This window comes from Gracilinanus agilis, chromosome 4 (assembly GCF_016433145.1).
Source record: "Gracilinanus agilis isolate LMUSP501 chromosome 4, AgileGrace, whole genome shotgun sequence".
NCBI lineage: Eukaryota > Metazoa > Chordata > Mammalia > Didelphimorphia > Didelphidae > Gracilinanus > Gracilinanus agilis.
The window spans coordinates 397,496,178-397,516,991 of NC_058133.1; the positions used below are offsets into that span (position 1 = coordinate 397,496,178).

The 20,814-nt window shown below is 34.1% G+C and overlaps 1 protein-coding gene across 4 annotated transcripts in view; it reads right to left on the reverse strand.

Moving 5' to 3' along the window:
• Nucleotides 1-20,814, reverse strand: part of REPS1 (RALBP1 associated Eps domain containing 1) — a 94,602-nt gene that overhangs the window by 3,251 nt on the left and 70,537 nt on the right. For 2 of the 4 annotated variants that reach the window (XM_044677130.1, XM_044677128.1), the window contains 8 exons: nt 17,548-17,635; nt 13,906-14,007; nt 11,250-11,322; nt 9,314-9,432; nt 5,685-5,749; nt 3,882-4,067; nt 1,126-1,221; nt 55-203 (listed from right to left, as the gene is read on the reverse strand). In XM_044677130.1, the coding sequence (XP_044533065.1) occupies nt 55-203; nt 1,126-1,221; nt 3,882-4,067; nt 5,685-5,749; nt 9,314-9,432; nt 11,250-11,322; nt 13,906-14,007; nt 17,548-17,635 (878 nt within the window). The remainder of the gene's footprint in view (nt 1-54; nt 204-1,125; nt 1,222-3,881; nt 4,068-5,684; nt 5,750-9,313; nt 9,433-11,249; nt 11,323-13,905; nt 14,008-17,547; nt 17,636-20,814) is intronic. The other 2 variants (XM_044677129.1, XM_044677131.1) reach the window with 2 other exon arrangements.

Here is a 20,814-nt window from a genome sequence, read left to right on the forward strand (position 1 = left end):
ATTGTTCAATCTGAATAGGAAAATAGGATGGCTTTAAATTTTAGCTTTGGTTACCTAGGTATAGAAGGCTGTGAAGCTAGAACAGCAGCTAAAACACCTGTCTTTTGTGAATGTTCATCAACTTCCGGTCTTAGTTCATCCTCTGATTTTAATCTTCTACGAATAGGCTTAGGAGGTGGAGCAAGAGGTGTTGTGCCTTTGCCCTAGAAGCAATATAAAATAATTAACACCCAATTCCCAATGCCTGGCTATATGCTCTACATGGAGTAGACCAGTGATTCCCAAAGTGGGCGCTACTGCCCCATGGTGGGTGCTGCAGCGATCTAGGGAGGCAGTGATGGCCACAGGTGCGTTTATCTTTCCTATTAATTGCTATTAAAATTTTAAAAAGATTAATTTCCAGGGGGCTAAGTAATATTTTTTCTGAAAAGGGGGTGGTAGGCCAAAAAAGTTTGGGAACCACTGGAGTAGACACTTAATAAATTGATCTTGATAAAAACCTCACTCATTATTATTATTCAAAGGCCTTTATGGACAATGAATAAGTATTGGCATAATAAGTAATGGAATTATTAACCTACTGAGTTTTGGGAGACCATATTCAATTTAAGTTTATACTTCAAAACATTTCCTCTTCCTTTCATCAGAAACAATAATATACAGCAGCTGGGTAGCTCAGTGGATTGAGAGTCAGGCCTAGAGATGGGAGGTCCTAGGTTCAAATCCAGCCTCAGACACTTCCCAGCTGTGTGACCCTGGGCAAGTCACTTGACCCCCATCGCCCACCCTTACCACTCTTCCACCTAGGAGCCAATACACAGAAGTTAAGGGTTTAAAAAAAAAAAAAAGAAAAGAAACAATAATATATACATGGGGACAATCTCTAGAAATCCAAGTTTACGTTACTTCCTAAATAATCTAGATGATGAAAATGTTCCAGAGAAAAGGTCAATACATTATCAGTTTCTTTTCTATGAGTTCTAGAAATAAAGACTTGGTTTACATAAAACTGATAATGTAATGAAGTTCTATAAGTTTTTAAGTCTCTTAAAAATTAAAACATAACATATAATACTGTATATGCATAAAAATAATCAACAAATATTTTAAAAGCCTCTTTGATACCACATTGGCAGGAGCACTAGCAGCTGTCTTTTCTTCAACTCTTCCATCTGTTTTGGCAACTCTAAGAGAAGTTGAAGGTTCAGAAGATTTTTCGACCTACAAATACATAATGCATAATTAAGCAATTAGTGAGTAATTAATCACTTAAGTAAAACAAATGATGATTATTCTCAGTGTTACCACCACCTCTAAATGGTTTTTAAAGATTAAAAAAAAAATCTATAGCACTTCTGGGATGACTACTGGCTTCTAAACTTTAGTGCAACATTGCAGCTATAAGATCAAGAATATGTTAGTCCGAGATTTATTAACCCACTTTTTACCTACAATAGATAAGAGAATGGTAATTACAGATAATAGAGAACAAATTACCTAATTTAATTTGCTAATGGTGATTTTGTTTTTATTTTCCTCATTGCCTAAAGCATGATTATTCTATGAAGTTGATTATGTAATTTTAGAAATGAGGTTATAGGATGGTTTAGAGTAGGAAATAAACTGTATGAGCATGAAGCATGAAATAAATTTTCTAAGTAGTAATTTGCACACATAGCAAATACATCATTATATGAGACCATTTGAAAGCATTACTTGGTAGCATTAAATATAAATTCTAGTCTCAATCACCTCATTTTTATAAAACCTAAGAAATAAACTCAAGTAGATACAAAACCAAGAGGCATTATATAATACAAAGGATTTCCCCATTCTTCAGATGAAATATGTCAGCTTTTCATGCTTATAATGTATATAAATATTTAAACCCTTACCTTCTCTCTCTTAGAATCAATGAGTGGTAAAGGGCTAAACAATGAGGATTAAGTAACTTACACAGGGTCATACAGCTGGGAAGTGTCTCAGGCCAGATATGAACCTAGGACTTCCTGTCTCTAGGCCTGGCTCTCAATCCACTGAACCACCAAGCTGCCCCCTCTACACATATTTTTAAAAGATATCAAACTGATATGCTTCAGAATAATTTTGGAAATTCATTAGGTTTTAAAACTATACAGAATTGTTGTACATGCTTTAATCTATTAGTATTACATGCATAAAAGTGCCTGGAAAATATTGAGCATAATTTAAATAAAACAAGAAGTTCAGAAATAAAAAATTCTTCCTTGGTTATTGGATCTTATACTTTCACATATTTACATTTATGTAAACTATTGTATTACATATGTTAAATATCAAATAAAAAATTCTATCTCTTTATTTCAACAAAATATTTCAATCAATTTGTAATCACTCACTGGTCACTGAAGCAGGTCACAATCTTATCTGAGTCTTCCCATTCTCTATGTCTTATCCCTTATCCTCCCACAAATTCTCCAGAAAACATTACTCAACCCAACACACTGGAGGTCCCCCTCTAGATAATATGCAAGTATGAGCATAGCTTTTCACTTGAGCTATATTCATGAGCTCTTACTACATGACCCATCTCACCTCCTTTTTCTCATAATGTATCTTTTTGATGACAACTTTTATGCCACTTCCTGTGTAAGCAATTAATTATATATTCAATCATATGTCTCTCATTCCTCCTCAATACAACTGCTTCATAAGCAGTAGCATTGCTATGTAATCACAGCAAATATACTGAAGTTACAGGTTGAATACTTTTCTCCCTAAGAGACGCATAAGGTCATCAAAAACAACATGAAATTTTCCAAGTACAATCCAATGTACTCTCTTCTACTTGGTACAGGGCCCAACTTCTTGTCCATCTGCAAGGCCTACATAAGTAATATATGTTAATGGACTAGGCTAAATGAGCTGCCTAGATTTTCAATTCTACAGTATAAGCAATAGTTGTTAATATCATTTAGAAAGCTCTTAGGAAGGTTTGGTTTAATCAGCAAGCTATCTGACAAAAGAAGCATCTGAAAGACCTCACAATTTATAAAGAATCCTTTTTTTTTTTTTTTTTTTAAAAACCCCTTTCCTTTTGTCTTAGTATCAATTTTAAGACAGAAGAGTGGCAAGACTTAGGTAACCAGGGTTAGGTGACTTGTGCAGGGCCACACAATTAGTAGGCTCATCCTTCTTGACCTTAGCTATGACAAGTTCTTTCTTGGTAAAATTCTTTCTTACATTAAAAAAGCACTACATTTCCCTGGTCAATCTCCTACTCTCTAATGAGCTCCTCTTACATACTACCAATTTCCTTGTTACTCTTGTTCAAAATCTTTAAAAATTATCTATAAGCTACTCTCCCTATCTGCTTCTGTCACTTTAAAGTTCTTCCTATTTAGTTTTACCTCCATTCCTACCACCATTAACTCAGTTCAGTTCATTAACTTGTTATGTCTATTGTCTGAGAACAAGTCTAACTAAATTTAGAAACCATGCTAAAATTTAGAAATTGTGCTAAATATAAAGTGATGATGTTTTCAGCTGCAGGGACAGAGGGAACTCTCAGGGACAATCTACTATGATGTCAAAGAGTAGTGGGTAATCTATGTCAACTGGGGGAGAAGAATTATCCACATTACCAGAAATTACAGATCTGGTATATATTGCACTTTTATAGCCTACACTATATTTTAGCTACTTGTGTATATGATGCAGCTTCCCTATTGGAATATGTAAAGTCCTGGATAGAATACACCATGGCTTTTTTCCAAATCCCATTCATTCAGGGCTCAGCAGAAAGCCAAGTATTAAAAAAAAAAACAAAAAACATATGAATGAATGAAAGGACAAAGATCCATTACTTTAAAAGGAAATCATACATGATCATAACTACCAACCTGCAAGACTTCTGGATGCTTTTCAGTTTCATCATCATGTTCTTCATTTACACTAGATGCAGCAAATACTTCAAACTGGCTGAAATCTGCAAAATTTGGTTGCTCTGGTATCTGTTGAGGTGAGGTACTAGTGTGAGTTATTAGGCCTTCAGCATCCACTGGGCGATGCACATGAGGACCTGGAGCCTATAATCAAGAAAATAACATGGAAAGAATAACTAATGTGAATTTTAATTATGCATAGTATTTATCTGTCTCCGAATTGATATAGTAATGTGCGCATTACTATATCAATTCGGAGACAAATTTCTGCAATACAGGCTAATTTATTCATTTTCCCAAAGTAACTTGAGTATATGCTTGATTCGCCTTAGTTACTGCCTCTCCTTCATATAAATATTTCTTCTTAATATATCGTTAGAGATTTTGTTGTTGTTCAGTAGTATCTGACTCTTTATGACCCCATATGCAGTATTCTTGGCAAAGAACTAGACTGGTCTGCCATCTTCTCAGTAGATTACAGAAAACAGAGGTTAAGTGATTTGCTCAGGGTCACATAGCTAGTAATTATCTGAGGCTGGAACTGAACTCAGGACATCCTCATTCCAGGCCCAATATTATCTAGCAAGCCATCAAGCTTGCCCATCATTACACACTTTTGAGTTTTAAAAATGATCAATAAGCTGATGTCAGCAAAAGAAAAGGTTCTGCTCAATTTCCTAATCTATAATATTAAACTTGGGAATCGCAGATTTTTTTAAAGTAGTAGAGAGATATCCAGAACTAAATAAAATGTAAAATTTATAAATTTACAAAGTATATTAGATACTCAAAAGAAGAAATGTCTAGTTTCTAGAGGGTAAAAAGTCCACTTTTAGAAGATACTTGTTGGCAGAAGAAAGACAGAAAAGAAAAAGGGCACTGGCCAGACTACATAAAAGTAAAAATGCTTATCTGTACTTGTTATGGTAACATTTAAAAACCAGAGTTTGAAGCAGGTGAATTGTAATTAAATAAATAATTTCTTCTATTTTGGTGCCTAGTACAATTATTGTGAAAAGAGGTAATTTGTTTAAACACAATTCACCCAACTCATTCTCTAGTTTTCAAAGACTTGGCATTTCTTTAATTTCTTATTCTCCTTAAGTTTGTTAAAATTTGCACTTTATTTTCTACTTTAACCCAATTTTGGCCTTTTGATATTTCTATAGATTATTTCACACTTAGTTTCCCCTTTTTGATTTTTCATTGCTTATCAATTAATTATTGTACAAAGTTTCCTCTGGCTCTCACTTTTCTTTCCGCTGCTTGAGTAGCTTTTTTCTTATGCTCCTTAAATGTTTTTAAGAAGTCACTTCTTTTGGATACTGCTGCCATTGCTTCATATAGCTATCCTAGAGTGATTTTTTTTTTACTCAAAGTAAGAAGTTAATTCAGAACAATTAATTGATATAAGAAGGAGCCACCTAAAATTTGTACTAAAATTCAGAGCAATTGTTTTTCCTGATAAAGAAATGACATTTTGTGCTTTTTTAGCAGTAGGAGACAGCTAGGTGGCTAAAAGACTTAAATTTTACTTAAGACAGAAAGTAAGGGTTAAAAAAAAAAGACAGTAGGAACTCAAATAATTTGAATTCCAATATCCAAAACTGGGTTTAATTTCACCTAGTTGAATGTTAATTAGGAATAATCATTAAGAATCTCCAGATACTCTATGAAAGAATCAAATGACTAATAAGCAAAATGGGATTATGAGTAGCAATAAATTAAATTCAAAAGCAAATGCTGAACTAATCAAATTACCTGTGAAGGCTGTGGTCTTGGAGGCACTGCAGGAGGATGGGCAACAACTCCAGCCTGTTGTTGTCCTAGAGGAATATATAATAATTATTCTCTTGCAAAATATATAGTGCAGTCATCTAAAGGCAAGCTCTAAAGAATCAGTTCAATTCAATACTTATTAAGCACTTGTATGCAATGTGCTCTGTGAGGCTCTAGTGATATGAAGACAAGAATGATGAAGTCTGCTTGTTCGAAGAATGTAAAGTGTAAAGAAATAAGAAAACATAAGGTAATGTGAAGAGGGAGAGAGCACTAAAGGAACTGTAAAATTGAGTTTGGGGAACAGAAAATTTTCTAATTTGGCTGGAATCAAGAATGTACAATGAAGAATAATATGGGGTGGTGGGAGGGCAGTTGGGTAACTCTGTGGATTGAGAGCCAGGCTAGAGATGGGAGGTCCTAGGTTCAAATTTGGCCTCAGATACTTCCTAGATATGTGACTTAACCCCCACTGCCTAGCCCTTACCACTCTTCTGCAGTGGAACCAATATGCAGTACTTATTCTAAGGCAGAAGGTAAGGGTTTAAAAATTTTTTTTAATTAAAAAAAAGTAATATGAAATATGGTTGGTTAGGCAAGTTAAAGCCAGATTTTTGAAGAACCTTTAATGCCAGGCTGAACTACTCAATAGAAAGGCTATCACAAAAATGTAGGAAAGTAATAAGGCCTGAACTTAAGTAGTGAGTAGAGAGCAGATGGGAGATATATGGAAGTAGAACTAGCAAAACTTGCCAGGAGAATAATGAGTGGTAAGGAATAAAGAAGAGTCTAGAATTTGCTAGAATTTCTGTTCAATGCTTTTTAAGCATTTATTATGTGTAAGGCTCTAGGGAAACAAAGCAAAAAACCAAAACAATTCTGTCTTCAAGGAACTGCTATCCTCCTACTACTCCATACATTTACTGCATGATTTCAATTCTCCATTAGAAGGAAGAAGCAAAATGAATAGAAGAAACACATAGAATGAGCACTTAGAAACTTAGCACTTGTTTGCTGAAGGAGAATGAGTGTGCCAGTATCCTCTACTCTAGATTTTTGGCTCCCTGGGCGATTCTCTAGTCACCTGGCAGGTTTGTATCTCTGGATGAACTTACATAGGCTTTCAGAAGATTTTCAGGAAAAGAGGAAAAAGGTGGCCAAATAGGTCCACTGGGAAATCAGACTTTCTCAGTTGTGACTTTTTTTCCAGTTTAGTTTCTGCATACAACTAGGTTTCCTACCCATCTCTCTTTCCCTTTCACTTTCTTGTTACTTTATCTCTCATTTTAAATTTTGAGGCAGCATTTTTGGGAAGTCTTTCTGTTGTTGATGTTCAAAGGTTCTAAAGTAGATGACAGAGTTGGTGTGTTTATTTTTGAATCCCTCAGTGATGATATGATTTTGTTATTTGGATGCTACCACTAATATGAGTTCCTGATTCTACATCCTGAAATTGAAGAGTCAGTGGTTAAAGCTGAAATATAGTGAGAGGTAATAATGTACAATCAATCTGAAAAGACAGGTTTAAGTCAGATTATGAAGGGCCTAACATGTCCAAAAGAAGTCTGTACTTTATAATAGAAGAAAGGGAAGGAAATGGTTGGAGGGGCAAACTTCCTGAAAAGATAGAGAAGGATGGGATCAAGGGCATTTAGTTTGTCAATAAACATTAACTAAGACTTGATGTGCTAAGTACCTAACTTCTAAATTCTGGAAATACCAAAAAAAAAAAAAAAAAAAAGACACTGCCCTCAAAGTGCTTACTTTTAGTAAATGAATTAACCTTGGCAAGGAGAGAACATCTCTTCCTTGGAGACTGGAGCAAAATGAAGAAGAGTTTTAATGTGAGTGACTTTGACCAACTATTATAAGGCAAGACACTATAAAAGGAAAAAAACAATAACGAAAGTAATAGAAAAATCAGAAGATAGGAGTCATCTAATAAAAGAAGGGGAGTTTTAGGAGACTGAGTTCCATAGACTTAGAGCTAGAAAGACCCTCAGATGTTAGTAAACCTAGAAAGCTGAGTCTAAAAGACATTAAATGACTTATTGAAGGTTACAGAACTACTAACAGTCTGAGGAAGGATTTGAACCCAGGACTTCCTAATTTCAATTCCAGTTCCCTATCCACTTCACCTTTGGAGTACAGCCTCTAAAAATAGTATCTGGCAGTTCAGGAATCAGCTCAAAGAAGGAAGAGATGGGGATGACCTTAGGATTAGGGGCATATAAGGCTTTAAAGAGAATAAAGTGAGCCTAGAACAGTGCTGGGTGGAGACCAGACAAGGGTCAGAGAGATGGAAGATTAGAATCACGAGTGCAACAGAGATGAAAAGACAAGAAGCAGTCACAGAACACTTCAGAATTCAAAATCACAGAGGTAAACCAGTTTGAACTGATTGTGTGATATCTTAATATGGCCTACTCCTTGGGGCAGCTACAGTAGAATTGCTTTTATATGCTGAAAATTAAAGAAACTGATGAAAAGAGAAGCTGGGCTGTTCAAAGGGTCATCAACCACATCAGTTGTAAACACCAGGGCATAGGCCATTTCATTATAATTGCTGCCTTCTCCGCTCCCCTCTTCAAATGCTAGTGCCTTCCTCCTTCATAACTACTTTGTATTTATTTTGTATAAACTTGTAGATTACAGATTGTCTCCACATAGAAAGTAGTAAGCTCTTTTAAATTTTTCTTTTTGGCTTTAAATATAAATTCAGTATAAATATATGTACATATAAACATAATTCAATGCCTAGTACAGAATAAAAGGTTTAATAAATGTCTGTTGATTAATGATTTCATATTCTTCTACTGCCTGGCAATCAGAAGGTAATCGACAAATATCTGTCAATTGAATTCTTTAATTTTTATGCAAACAGTAAATGGAACCCAAAAGTTCTTTGGAATTTTAATAAAAGTTACTAAAACAAATTGATTCCAGTTATTTTATCATGTATATTAAAGGAAACCATTTGAAGTAATGACTAATTTTAAAGTAAAATTAGTTTGGTATGTTGTTGGAATCAATCTATCCTGTTTGTACATAATAGACTGAAAAAAAAAACAAATAGCAAGTAACAAAGAAAAGTCTTCTTTGCTTTCTGGAGTTTTAGAATGCAAACAGCTATGTGTAAAATAAAAAATAAAGCTACAATGGCTTGAAAGTGAAAATTTCGTAGAAGCATTAGCTTATTCAGGGACTTAACTTTAAACAACTTTTTGAAGCTGCCTTTTCAATATATTTTATTGCTCTTTTGTTACATAACATTCATTTCCAAATAAGTCCTTCCAATCCTCTTCTTCAACAAGGCATTCCTTAAAAAGTAGCAACAAAAGTATATAATGGCCAATATAATGGCCATCCCTTACAATACATACAGTATTCACACACATAATCCTTCACATCTCTGCAATGAAGAGACAGATATATTGTCTCAAAACTTTTTGGGCCTCTTCTAAGCCTGGTCATTTTGATTACAAAGGGAATAACAGCTTCAAAATAGCACATGCATTAAGAATGGGTTAAAATGACATTATATGCCTTACATTGGAGGAATTTAAAATTTTAATTAAAATTAGCTTATATCACCATTCTCCAATCACTACCTGTTGTAACTGTAAAGGTTCTATTCATATCTAAAGATGAGGATCTAGAATGGGATTGATGAGGTCTTGGAGGTGGGGGTGGAGGTGCAGTGTTATCTGGAGAGGTTCCTGAATGTGACCTGCAAAATAAAATTCATAAAAGGAACTAACTGAACCATTGATAAGTTATTGTAGCTTTTTATTTTTTATATAAACTTGACATAACATAACAAATATTCCAGTTTTAATGAGTCCCAAGTTAACCAATCAGTTCTGTCATACTTATTTACCCTCCAGTCTAGGTGGTTTACTGAAATAAGGGCTAAGCCAAACAGAAATATTCAGGGTAGTACACATATCCCTTAAAGAAAGGAAGTGCATATTCTTGTCACTCTCCAAGTCAAATTCCTAGATGAAGCAAACATTTCTTTGCTACCATACCCTAGTTATACGATGACTAAACAAAGCTTCACTATGATCTTATAAGGCACTTCATTCTGTGGGTTTTGTCAGTTTAATCTTTTCATAAGGAAGAGAGCTAGATATATGAAACTCAATAATGTGGGAAATTCAAGAAATGGGAAAGGATATACATGCAATCAAGAGAGGAAAATTTTTGCCTTGGAGGGAGAACAAAGGTTCTGATCTTGTGCATAAGGCTCCTCTCAGAAATACACAATTCTTTGTAAAAGTAACAATCCCAGAAAAGCCATAGTTATTGTTTTGTTTTTTTTTAATCAGAGTAAAATATCTGAATTTATGGGTGGAGAAGCTTTTTCAACACAGACTGATATGGCTATTTTAAAATTAAATTTCTCCTGCTGCTGCTTTTAGGTTAATAACATATAATAAATTGATTTGCTTATCATCTATTTAGATTCATATGTTTGGCTATGAAAGGATTAGTTTAGATCTCTAATGTGAAGATTTAGAAGCTCTATTAAAAAACCTCCACAGATGGCTCAGTCGATAGAAGGCAAGGTCCAGAGACAAGAAGTTCTAGATTCAAATCTGTACTTCCTAGCTGTGTGACCCTGGGCAAGTCACTTAACCCCAAATGCCTAGCCCACTGATGGCAAACCTATGGAACACATGCCAAAGACAGCAGGCAGAATGCTATCTGTGGGCATGTGCTGCCCCTGCCCCCCAGTTTGTTATTATAAAGTCAGAGGGAGGGACCCAAACGGAGCTGCTGCTCCCCTCCCCCTCTCCATTATGCCTAATGACACTTTTTTCACACACCACCCCCCAGTCCCTCCACCCAGTAGCCCAATAGGAGTGCTTCCTCCCTGTGTGTGTATTGGGGGTGTAAGAGGGGGGAAATGGCAACAGCACTTACTTAATCACTGTCCTAGCCCTCTGCTTGGAAATGATACTTAGTATCAATTCTAAAACAGAAGTTAAGGATTTTTTTTTTTTAATCCTCCATGGAGAAGAATCGAGTTCAGAAGGAGACACAGGCAGGCAGGGCAGTTTTATTATTACAACATTAAAGTTATATGTACCATTAGATTTAATGTGGTAATAAAACTGTTCTGCTTGTCTGTGCCTCCTTCTGAACTTGATTCTTCTCCATGGAGGCTTTTCAAAAGAGCTTCTCAGTCTTCAACATTAGAGATCTAACCTAATCCTTTTGTATTTGAATAGTATAAATAGTAAATGAACAAACTTACTTGATGATATTAATATAAAATTCAGTTACATTTATAGTAGTTTCATATACAGTTCTCCTATTAATCCTTATATATTGCATGTTTTTTTAATTAAATGCTTTTTAAATTAATAAAAAAGCCTCCACAAAATATATAATGGTTCCTCTAAATTTAATTTAATTAAGAGTAAACCTCACAATTATTTGGTTTCTATTCAGCAGAACTTAAAAGAGCCTCTGGATGACAGAATATTTTGTGCTATGTTCAAAACATTTTCAAAGGGCTTTATTGCTGGAAATACTGACCGTTGCCGAGTTACAGTGTTTCCAATCTGCTCTGGATCAGAGGTAAAAGAGTCTGAACTACTGTAACCATCTGCTGGTGGTAAATGAAAAAAAAATACACAATTTCTTAATTAGTCACCTCATTTTTTATTCCTTCATCAATAATGTACTTTTATATTTTAACAATTATAGTCTAGCAGAGACCACCAATTGAAACTATAACTATCTAGATGAAAAAAATGAGTATTAAACAATTTCAAAAGTGAAAAATAGAAGCTAGAACTCCATCAAGGAACAGAAAAAGTTATCAACTTATGATTGAATACAACCTTCTCCTGATGGGTTATTTTTGACTGTGGCAACAGTAACAGGTTGGAGATCAAGATTTAGAGAAGTCCTGGAGAATCATACTTTGCTGGTTGTTAAATCTTACTTTGTCAGATTTTATAATGTAAATTCTTAAGAGATAGGGAACAACAGAACACAATTAGGTAGCTAATTCAATCGGTTTCTATTGATGTTGCTTATTTTATATTCAGAGACAGAATGTGTTATATTCAAAGGCAATGCACTTTTATTTACTTACTATTTATGTAACTTTGATAAATTCAACCTCTTTTCACCTTTGTTTTATTAAGGAGATTGGACCAGCAGTCCAGCAGCTTATGAATATCCTCATAAATATCTTCACAATGGTGCAAATGATTCTAGACAGTACTCCAAGTGAGGCAGATTGGAGTTATAGTTGGGAAGATCTAAGTTCACATCTCACATCAAACACTTACTAGATGTGTTACTTTGTACAAATAAAGTAATTTTAAAAAGTCTTCCTAGGTTTTGTCCTCTCTAAAATGAGAATAACACCTACCTCACATGACTATTAGAATTAAAATGAAATAATGTTAGTAAAGTGATTTCTTTGCAAACCTTTAATTACTATAAATGTTGGTTATTATTAATAAAACAGGGTTTTAAACATATTGGTTAATCTCCTTAAAACAACCTAGGTTTCTTTCTTCCTTTTATATAATGAGTTGCTGTAGAGCATCTCTCAAATTATCAAAGAAACCAAGACCTGACCAAGTATCAGTTTAGAAAGACTAAAGCTGGTTAGTGAGTACACACTGTGCTGCCCTGAAGTCAGGAGGACCTAACGAGTTTAGATTCAGTCTCAGGCACTTACTAGCTGTGTGACCTTGAGAAAGTCACTTTACTTCTGTCTGACTCAGTTGGAAATCCTCACTTGTAAAATGGGGATCATAATAGCACCCACCTCCCACAAAATGTAAAGTATCAGATAAAATAGTCTTTGTAGAATGCTTTGCAAACCTTAAAATGCTAGTTATTATAATTCTCCATTTTTTTGGCATGGTTAAAACACAATGATAAATTTTGGTGGATATGCAGTAACAATTTAGTAATAACTATTTAAAACACCTAGTGTTAATAACTTTACAGCAAATTAAAATAATTATAAATACTAAATATAAAAACTATAAATATGAAAATAGCCCAAACAAAAATAAAATTTTTATTCAGTATAAATACACTGGAAAATGATATTGTGCATTATGATGCTTTTTTATTTTATTCTGTCCAGTTAACTCCAGAATGAAGGTAGCCCTATTTGGTTATTCCCAAAGCATTTAAGTAGTCTACTTTAATACGCTGTTAATTTGGTGACCTAGCATGGACATTTTTCAAAAACAGATTTGCTTAATAACTGAAAGGTACTTTCCAAGGGTTACAGACACTTGGGGGCATGAGTACATTATGATCTTAGATTTCACTTCAAATCTTCTGGCCTTCTCTTCCTCAGGAATCATCTAATGTGAGCCTTCATATTGTGTAATGTAAGCACTGCACTTAAGCCTCTCAATCTTGATGATATATTTTTTTGGTTTTACTTTTTGATTCTCAAGTAAGAAGAAGAAAAAGAGAAAAGCTGTTAGAGGATTAAATAGCTTCCCTTTGATTTTATTTTATTTTTTATTTTGAATATTTTCCCATAGTTACATGTTTTCTATTCTTCCCTCTCCCCCAAACCGCTCCACTCTCCCGTAGCCAACGCATAATTCCACTGGGTTTTACACGTATCATTGATTAAGACCTAATTCCATATTATTGATAGTTAGACTAGAGTTATTATTTAGTGTCTACATCCTCAATAATATCCCCATCAGCCCATGTGTTCAAGCAGTTGTTTTTCTTCTGTGTTTCTACTCCCATAGTTCTTCCTCTGAATGTGGCTAGTAGCTTCCCTTTGAGTAAGATAAAGGCAAATGAATTAAACTGATTTGGGAAAGAAGAAAAAAGGACAAGAGTTTTCTATGTATACCATTCCCCTAATGTGGAAGAGAAAGGCAGTGGAGGAATTAAGGGTTGTTGTTGCTTAAAGGCAACAAACAGGTTGAATCATCAGCCCAATGAAGACTGGCTGCTGTTCCAGATATAGAAGAGGAGGATTCCAGGAGGATGGGATGGGCAATGTGCATCCTATCTTTCATTCATAAGTATAGGAGGTTTTAAAGTTAGATGACTATTTGGAGATATCTATATTTGCATTTAATACAAACATTTTAAAATGCCCATTATTTTAATTTCTTCTTCAGTGCCTAAATTGATTGATAGTTTCTTAACAGAAGAGAAAAAAATTTAAAGCTATATTTTAACTTACCAACTGTATTTCCAGAAACAAATTTCACTGATGAATTTATCTTATTTTCCTCTGAAAGATCGGGTGGTTTCACAAGTAATGGGCTAGTGGGATTAGTGTGATCTAATCGAAAACACACACATACATACACAAACGTAAAATTAAACACATTTTAAATCTTACAAATCCATAAAATTCATCATAAAAGATATTCCTTTAAATATTTGCAAAAATTAAAACAACTCTGAGGTATCTGCTCATACCTATCAGACTGGCTAATATGACAGAAAAGGAAAATGACAAATGTAAAAGGGAATTGTGGGAAAACGAGGATACTAATAAATTACCTGTAGAGTTGTGAACTGCTCTAATCATTCTACAAAGAATTTGGAACTATGTCTCAAGGGCTATAAAACTGTGCAAACTCTTTGACCCAGCAATAACACTACTAGGTCTGTATCCCCTCCCCCCAAAAACAGAAAAAAAGAATATTTATATGTACAAAAATATATACAGTAGCTCTTCTTGTGGTAGCAAAGAATTGAAGTTTGGGGGATGACCATCAATTAGGGAAGAGTTGAGCAAGTTAAAGTTATGATTGTAATGGAATACCATTGTGGTATAAGAAATGATGAGCAGGATGCTTTTAGAAAAACCTGGAAACATTTACATGAACTGATGCAAAGTGAAGTGAGCAGAAACAAGAGAACACTGTACACAGTCATAGTAATACTATATTAATTATCAACTGTGAATGACTTAGCTATTCTCTTCATACAACGATCTGAGACAATTACAAAAGACTTATGATGAAAATAGTATCTACCTCCAGAGAAGGAATTGATGGAGTCTGAGTGTAGATTGAAGCACACTATTTTTTATTTTTTTTTTTATGGTTTCTTCTTTTTGGTGTTTTCTTTCACAACATGACTAACATGGAAATATGTTTTGCACGATTATATAGGTATAACATATCAAATTGCTTGTCTTCTCAACGGGGTGTGGGGGTAAAGAGAGAATTTGGAAATCAAAAAATTTTAAAACAATGTTAATTGTTTTTACAGGTAATTGGAAAAAAATTTTAATTAAATAAACTTAAAGAGAAGTTATAAAGAAATAAAAGCACTTAAGCATAATTCTTAGCATGTCATGGGATCTTAATGATTGTTTATTGACACCACCCCCTCCCCAAAGTATTTGCTGGTAAAAAAAAAAAAAAGCAACTTCATGATTAAAGTATAAAATTCAAATGTTACTATTTTACAGATTGTTCTCTTAGTTTTTAGGTAGAATTTCAAGTAAATCCAAAGATTACTTATTAAATTGCAATTAAATTTCAAGTTTATAATGTAAGTTCTGTGTATAAAACATGAAAGTTTAATGCAAATGGTAAAATTTATAATAGCCATATTAAAATAGGAATTAGAGAATCTCTTTTCCAACTAAAGCATTTTAACATCTAGATATACCATGTATATTTGTTTTTCTTGGGAAAAAAGAATTTCCAGTAAGCAATAGCATATCTCATGAAGTTATACATAAATCAAAGTACTTTACAAGTCAACAAGCATTTATCAAGTAAGTGCCTATTATGTGCCAGGCATTGTGCTAAAAGTAAGGGAAACAAATAAAAGCAATCTCTGCCCTTAAGGGGCAACAAAAGGAGGGCAGCAATGTGGCAAGCATCTATTTCCTATGGTTGTTAAAAATTAATGAGACAATCATTGTAAAGCTCTTAGCACACCACATGGCACATTGTAAGTACTATAAAAATGCAACTTAACATTTTGTTGTTGTTGCTTAAGGAGTTCACAGTCTAATAGGGAAGACTATCTGCAAACACCTATGTACAGGCAAAATAAACTAGATAAACAGGGAGATAATCAAAGAATGATGACACTAACATTAAAGTACAAACCTTAAAACTATTATATAAATGCTAGGAGCTATTAATTATATTCAACTACTCTAAATCCTGAAAACTCATTTTATCTATATAAATGTGAACAGTAAAAGTTTTAAGATTAACCATGAGTCAAAATTAAGATGGTTGATTTTGAACTAGATTAACTTCATACCATAAAAGATCTAACTCTGGAAACGTATGCACTCTCTCCTCCAATGACATGTTCAAGACTGTCCATGTCTTAACAGAAGGTTACTGAGTTGCTGTGGTCAACCTTCTGGTGTTAGGGCTCTCTACATTTAACTAAGCTGGCTTTCAGACAGACACTAGCTGGGCCTAAATAATCAAAGTCTTTTCATACAGATAGAATTTGCTGGCATTCCCACTTTACTGCCTTACACTTTTGAAATCTCAAGAGTCACATCTCAAAAGTCACTTCAAGAATGGACTGGTCAGAGGGGCAGCTAGGCAGGACAATGGATAAGAGTGCCAGGCCTCGAGTGGAAAGAACCCGAGTTCAAATCTGGACTCAGACACTTCCTAGCTGTGTGACCCTGTTCAAGTCACTTAAACCAGATTGCCTTAACCCTTACCACCATTCTTTTGTCTTAGAACTGATACTTAAGACAGAAGGTAAAAGTGAAAGGAAAGGGGGTGGGGGAAAATGAACTGGACAGAAAAAGCATAAGGTTAAAAACCTGTGCTAACTGGATACATTAAAGACAATTCTTTAATTTCTCTTTTAACTGTTTCTGTATCTTACTCCCCACAGCAGCTAATCGAAAACTGATTCTCTCAGACTGCCCACATCTTCTTTCTTATTCTCCCCACTTTTCAGCCACTTGATGAAGAAAATTGAGACAAATTGATCTGTAAGTTTCCTCTCTCCCCTCTTCTCTTCATCTCAAAACCCCTTGATTTCATTCCCCACTTTTTCCTTTCTCCCAGGCTTTGAGAATGAAGTGATTCTTCACCTTACCATGGCCACCATTTGCCTTTGATTCCATCCCCTCTTGTATTCTTCAGCAGAATACATCCCTGAATCATTCCATTCCTCTTTTGTATTTATACAGTAACCTTAGTTCAGTCTTTATCATCACTCATCTAGACTACTGTACCAGCTTCCTGAATGGTCTTCCTTCCTGGACTGTCTCTCACTCTAATCTACTATACTGCTCCCAAAGTGAATTTCCTTAAACACAGATCTATCTGACCATGTTGATCACCTACTCAAACACCACTGGCACTCTACTGTTTCTAGGATAAAATATAAATTCTGTTTGGCTTCTACAGACCTTACCAACCTGGTCCTAACCTATTTTCCAGGCTTACTGGAGAATGTTAACCCACCTGCATAATAATTATTATAAGGGAAATTGACCTTTTCTTTGATCCTTGTACATAATACTACCATCTCTGTGCCTTTGTGCTGGGTGTCCCTTGTGCCTGAAATGTCCTTTTCTCCTCACCCTCTGCCTCTCTTCCTTTAAAACACAACTCAAGCAGTAGATACTAAATAAAGCTCTTCCTGATAGCTGCCGACTTTTTGTACATTCACTTCCAAGGTATGTTCTATTACACTACCTTGAATATTTTTATGAAATGGAGAGACGATATTACATTTTAAGGTGAGTTCCGGGTAGGAAATTGCCATAGAAAAGATTAAATAGTTAAGAAGTAAAGCTGATCACTAAAAAGCATAATTATTTGGCTGTTTTAAAATGATAGCATCTCCTTTTTGTGATCAGTTTCCTTACCACTTCCAGTTCTTTTAAGTTCCATTTCCTGCATGTGTATTTTGCTTGGAGTCATTCGAATGGGAACTGGATGAACAATAGCAGTATCCTATATATAAAGGGAGGAAATAGAGCATGTTAGTCCCACATATGATTTTCAATGTTAGTTATTCAATGCTATAGCCTTAAAACATTTTAAAATTCCTATTTAGGCAGGCATGAAAACACAAATTAGAATTATAAACTGGTTAAGCTTTATTTGAAAGGATATCTAGTTAGAAACTAGAGAATCATTTTAATTTCTTTTCTAATAAATTCAGCTCAAAATAATTTATATATGCTTAACCAAACCTTATTACTACCCAAATAGGTAACATTTTCTTATAAAATCCAACTGCTACCCATATTCAAAAATAATTTCAAAAACAAAAGAATTTTGGCTTTCAGGAATTTATTAAAATGCAATTATATTTCTCTGCACAGCTTAGGTAAAATTAACAAAATAATACTCTAAATGTTCAATAGCTATCTGGCTGAGGAGGCCAAAAAAGAATACGGTTATAATTCTAATGAAGTGGATCTTACAGATAGGTCCCATTTCTATACTAATTTTCTTGCTAATAGTTTTTATGTCCTTATTTTTAGTCATTTCTACAACTACTTTTCTAAACCTTTTCCATTTCTATAGTCAGTTTTTCTAATTTCTAAACTTGCTTTGCCATGGGGCAGGGTAAAGTAGGGCAAATGAGAAAGAACAGTATCAACCTGGGAAAAAATGAGGACTTCCTGTTAAGATGGTTGACTGAATTAGAATTAAGACTTCCCAGTTTTCTAACAACTACTCCAACAAACTCCTTAAGTTTGTACAAAACTGAATAACAATTAAGAAATCCAATGAAAACTACATAAATGACTTCTTCTACCTCATAATTTCATTAAAAGTCAGTCAGACAAAAACTTCTGGGAAAATTGAAAAACAGTATGGGAAAAATTAGGTCTAGATCAATATACCATACAATACACCATATACCAAAATAAGTTCAAAATGGGTATATGATTTAAACATAAAGAGTGATATTATAAGTAAATTAGGTGAATAGGGAATAGCAGCATAGCTGTCAAATCTATGGGGAAGGGAAGACTTTAAGAGCAAGCAAGAGAAAGAGGACATTATAAGATGTAAAACGAATAATTATGATTATATGAAATTAAAAAGGATTTGTACAAACAAAACTAATGCAACCAAAATTAGAAGGGAAGCATCAAACTGGGGGAAAATTATAGCAAAATTCTCTGACAAAGGTCTAATTTTTCAAATATACAAAGAACTAAGTCAAATTTATAAGAAACCAAATCATTCCTCAACTGACAAATGATCAAGGGATATGAATAGGCAGTTTTGAGATCAAGAAAACTAAAAGAAAACCAAGCATATGAAAAAATGTTCTAAATCCTTCCTGATTAGAGAAATGCAAATCAAAACAACTCCGAGGTACCACCTCATACCTAACAGAGTGGCCAATATGACAGTAAAGGAAAATAACCAATATTGGAGGGGATGTGGCAAAAAAGGGACACCAATACACTGCTGGTGGAGTTATGAATTGATCCACCCATTCTGGAAGGCAATTTGGAATTATGTCCAAAGGGCTTTTAAAAGAATGCATTCTTTGATTAAGCAATGCCACTACTAGGTTTGTATACCAAAGAGAAAAAAATGGGAAAAGATCTGTTTGTACAAAAATATTTATAGCTGGGCTTTTGTGGTGGCAAAAAATTGGAAAATGAGGGGATATCCCTCGATTGGAAAATGGCTGAATAAATTGTGGTATATGATGGTGAATGAATGCTACTGTGTTATAAGGAATGATGAATCGATGGATTTCTATAAAAACTGGAAAGACCTACATGAACTGATGCAAAATGAAATGGGCAGAACCAAGAAAACATATACACAGTAACTGAAACATAGTGGGATAATTAAATGTAATAGACTTTTCTACTAAAAGTAATGCAATGAACCAAGATAATTCTGAGGGGCTTATGAGAAAGAATGCTATCACATCTAGAAAAAAAGAAATCCAGAAGAAAATATGATTTATCACTTGTGTATATGGGTATATGATTTAGGGTTTGGGTTTTAAAAGACTACTACAAAAATGAATAATATGGAAATAAGTTTTGAGTGAAAACAAATATATACCCCAGTGGAATTGCTTGTCAACTCTGGAAGGGGGGAGGGAAGAGGAGAGGGAGACAAGAAGAATCATGTGAAATTATGGCATTTTGGGAAAAAATTAAAAAATAAAATTACAAATAAATAAATGCTCTGATAATGACAAAAAAAAAAAATAAGTCAGTCAGAAGACTGACCAGCAGTAAGAAAGTGCCTCTAAAGCAATGTTGGCACAAGTATTACTAGATATGGGCCACATTTATCCAGCAAAACTCTGTATTAAGGCAGTAAAAGCAGAAGGTTCTCTTAAGAAAACCCTGTAGTGGTCAAAAAGCTTCCAAAGTAGATACCCTGGAAGCCCTGTGGATCTGCAACAAGTAGGCAGTGAATAGTGTCATGCCTCAATACTCAGAGAAGGACAGCTAATATACCCAAGGGACTGAGGGCAAGACCAAGAAATGCAGGAGTGGAGTCTAGTCTTGGTTCAAAGCCTTAATTAAGAAGACAGGAGCAAATCAAAGAAAATTACCAACCAGCATCAAAAAATTATTGCAGATTCAGAGATCATCCTAAAGTAACTCTGCAACAATTTCAAGCAGTCTTAAAGGGAAAAAAGATTGTGCACAAAGACTACATAAATGCCTAGAAGAAATGAGCCAAAAGATTTAAAGAAAAAAAAAGCTTTGGAAGAAAGAATTGGAAGATATAAGCTTAGAATAGTGGCATCAAATTAAAATAGAAAAGGACCCATCCCAGAAAGCCCAACACTGATTTAGAAAATGACAAATTTACAATATTTGTGTTGTGTTTTATTGTATTGTATTTTTATTTATTTTGTTAAATATTTCCTTAGTACATTTTAATTTGCCATACACTTCTGGCTTAGAGTCAAAGTGGTATCTTACTGAAGAAATGGGCTCTTAGAAACTAAAACAGACAAAACAGAAGTCAACAATTCCATAGAAAGCAAGAAATATTAAATCAAAATCAGGACTGAAAATGTAAAAGAAAACTTTAAATGTGTGATATTTTAAAAATGGATGAATTGGAGAATAGCTCTAGGAGAAAGGGTGAAAGTATCACTGGATTCTCTTAAAAATTTTGGAACAAGG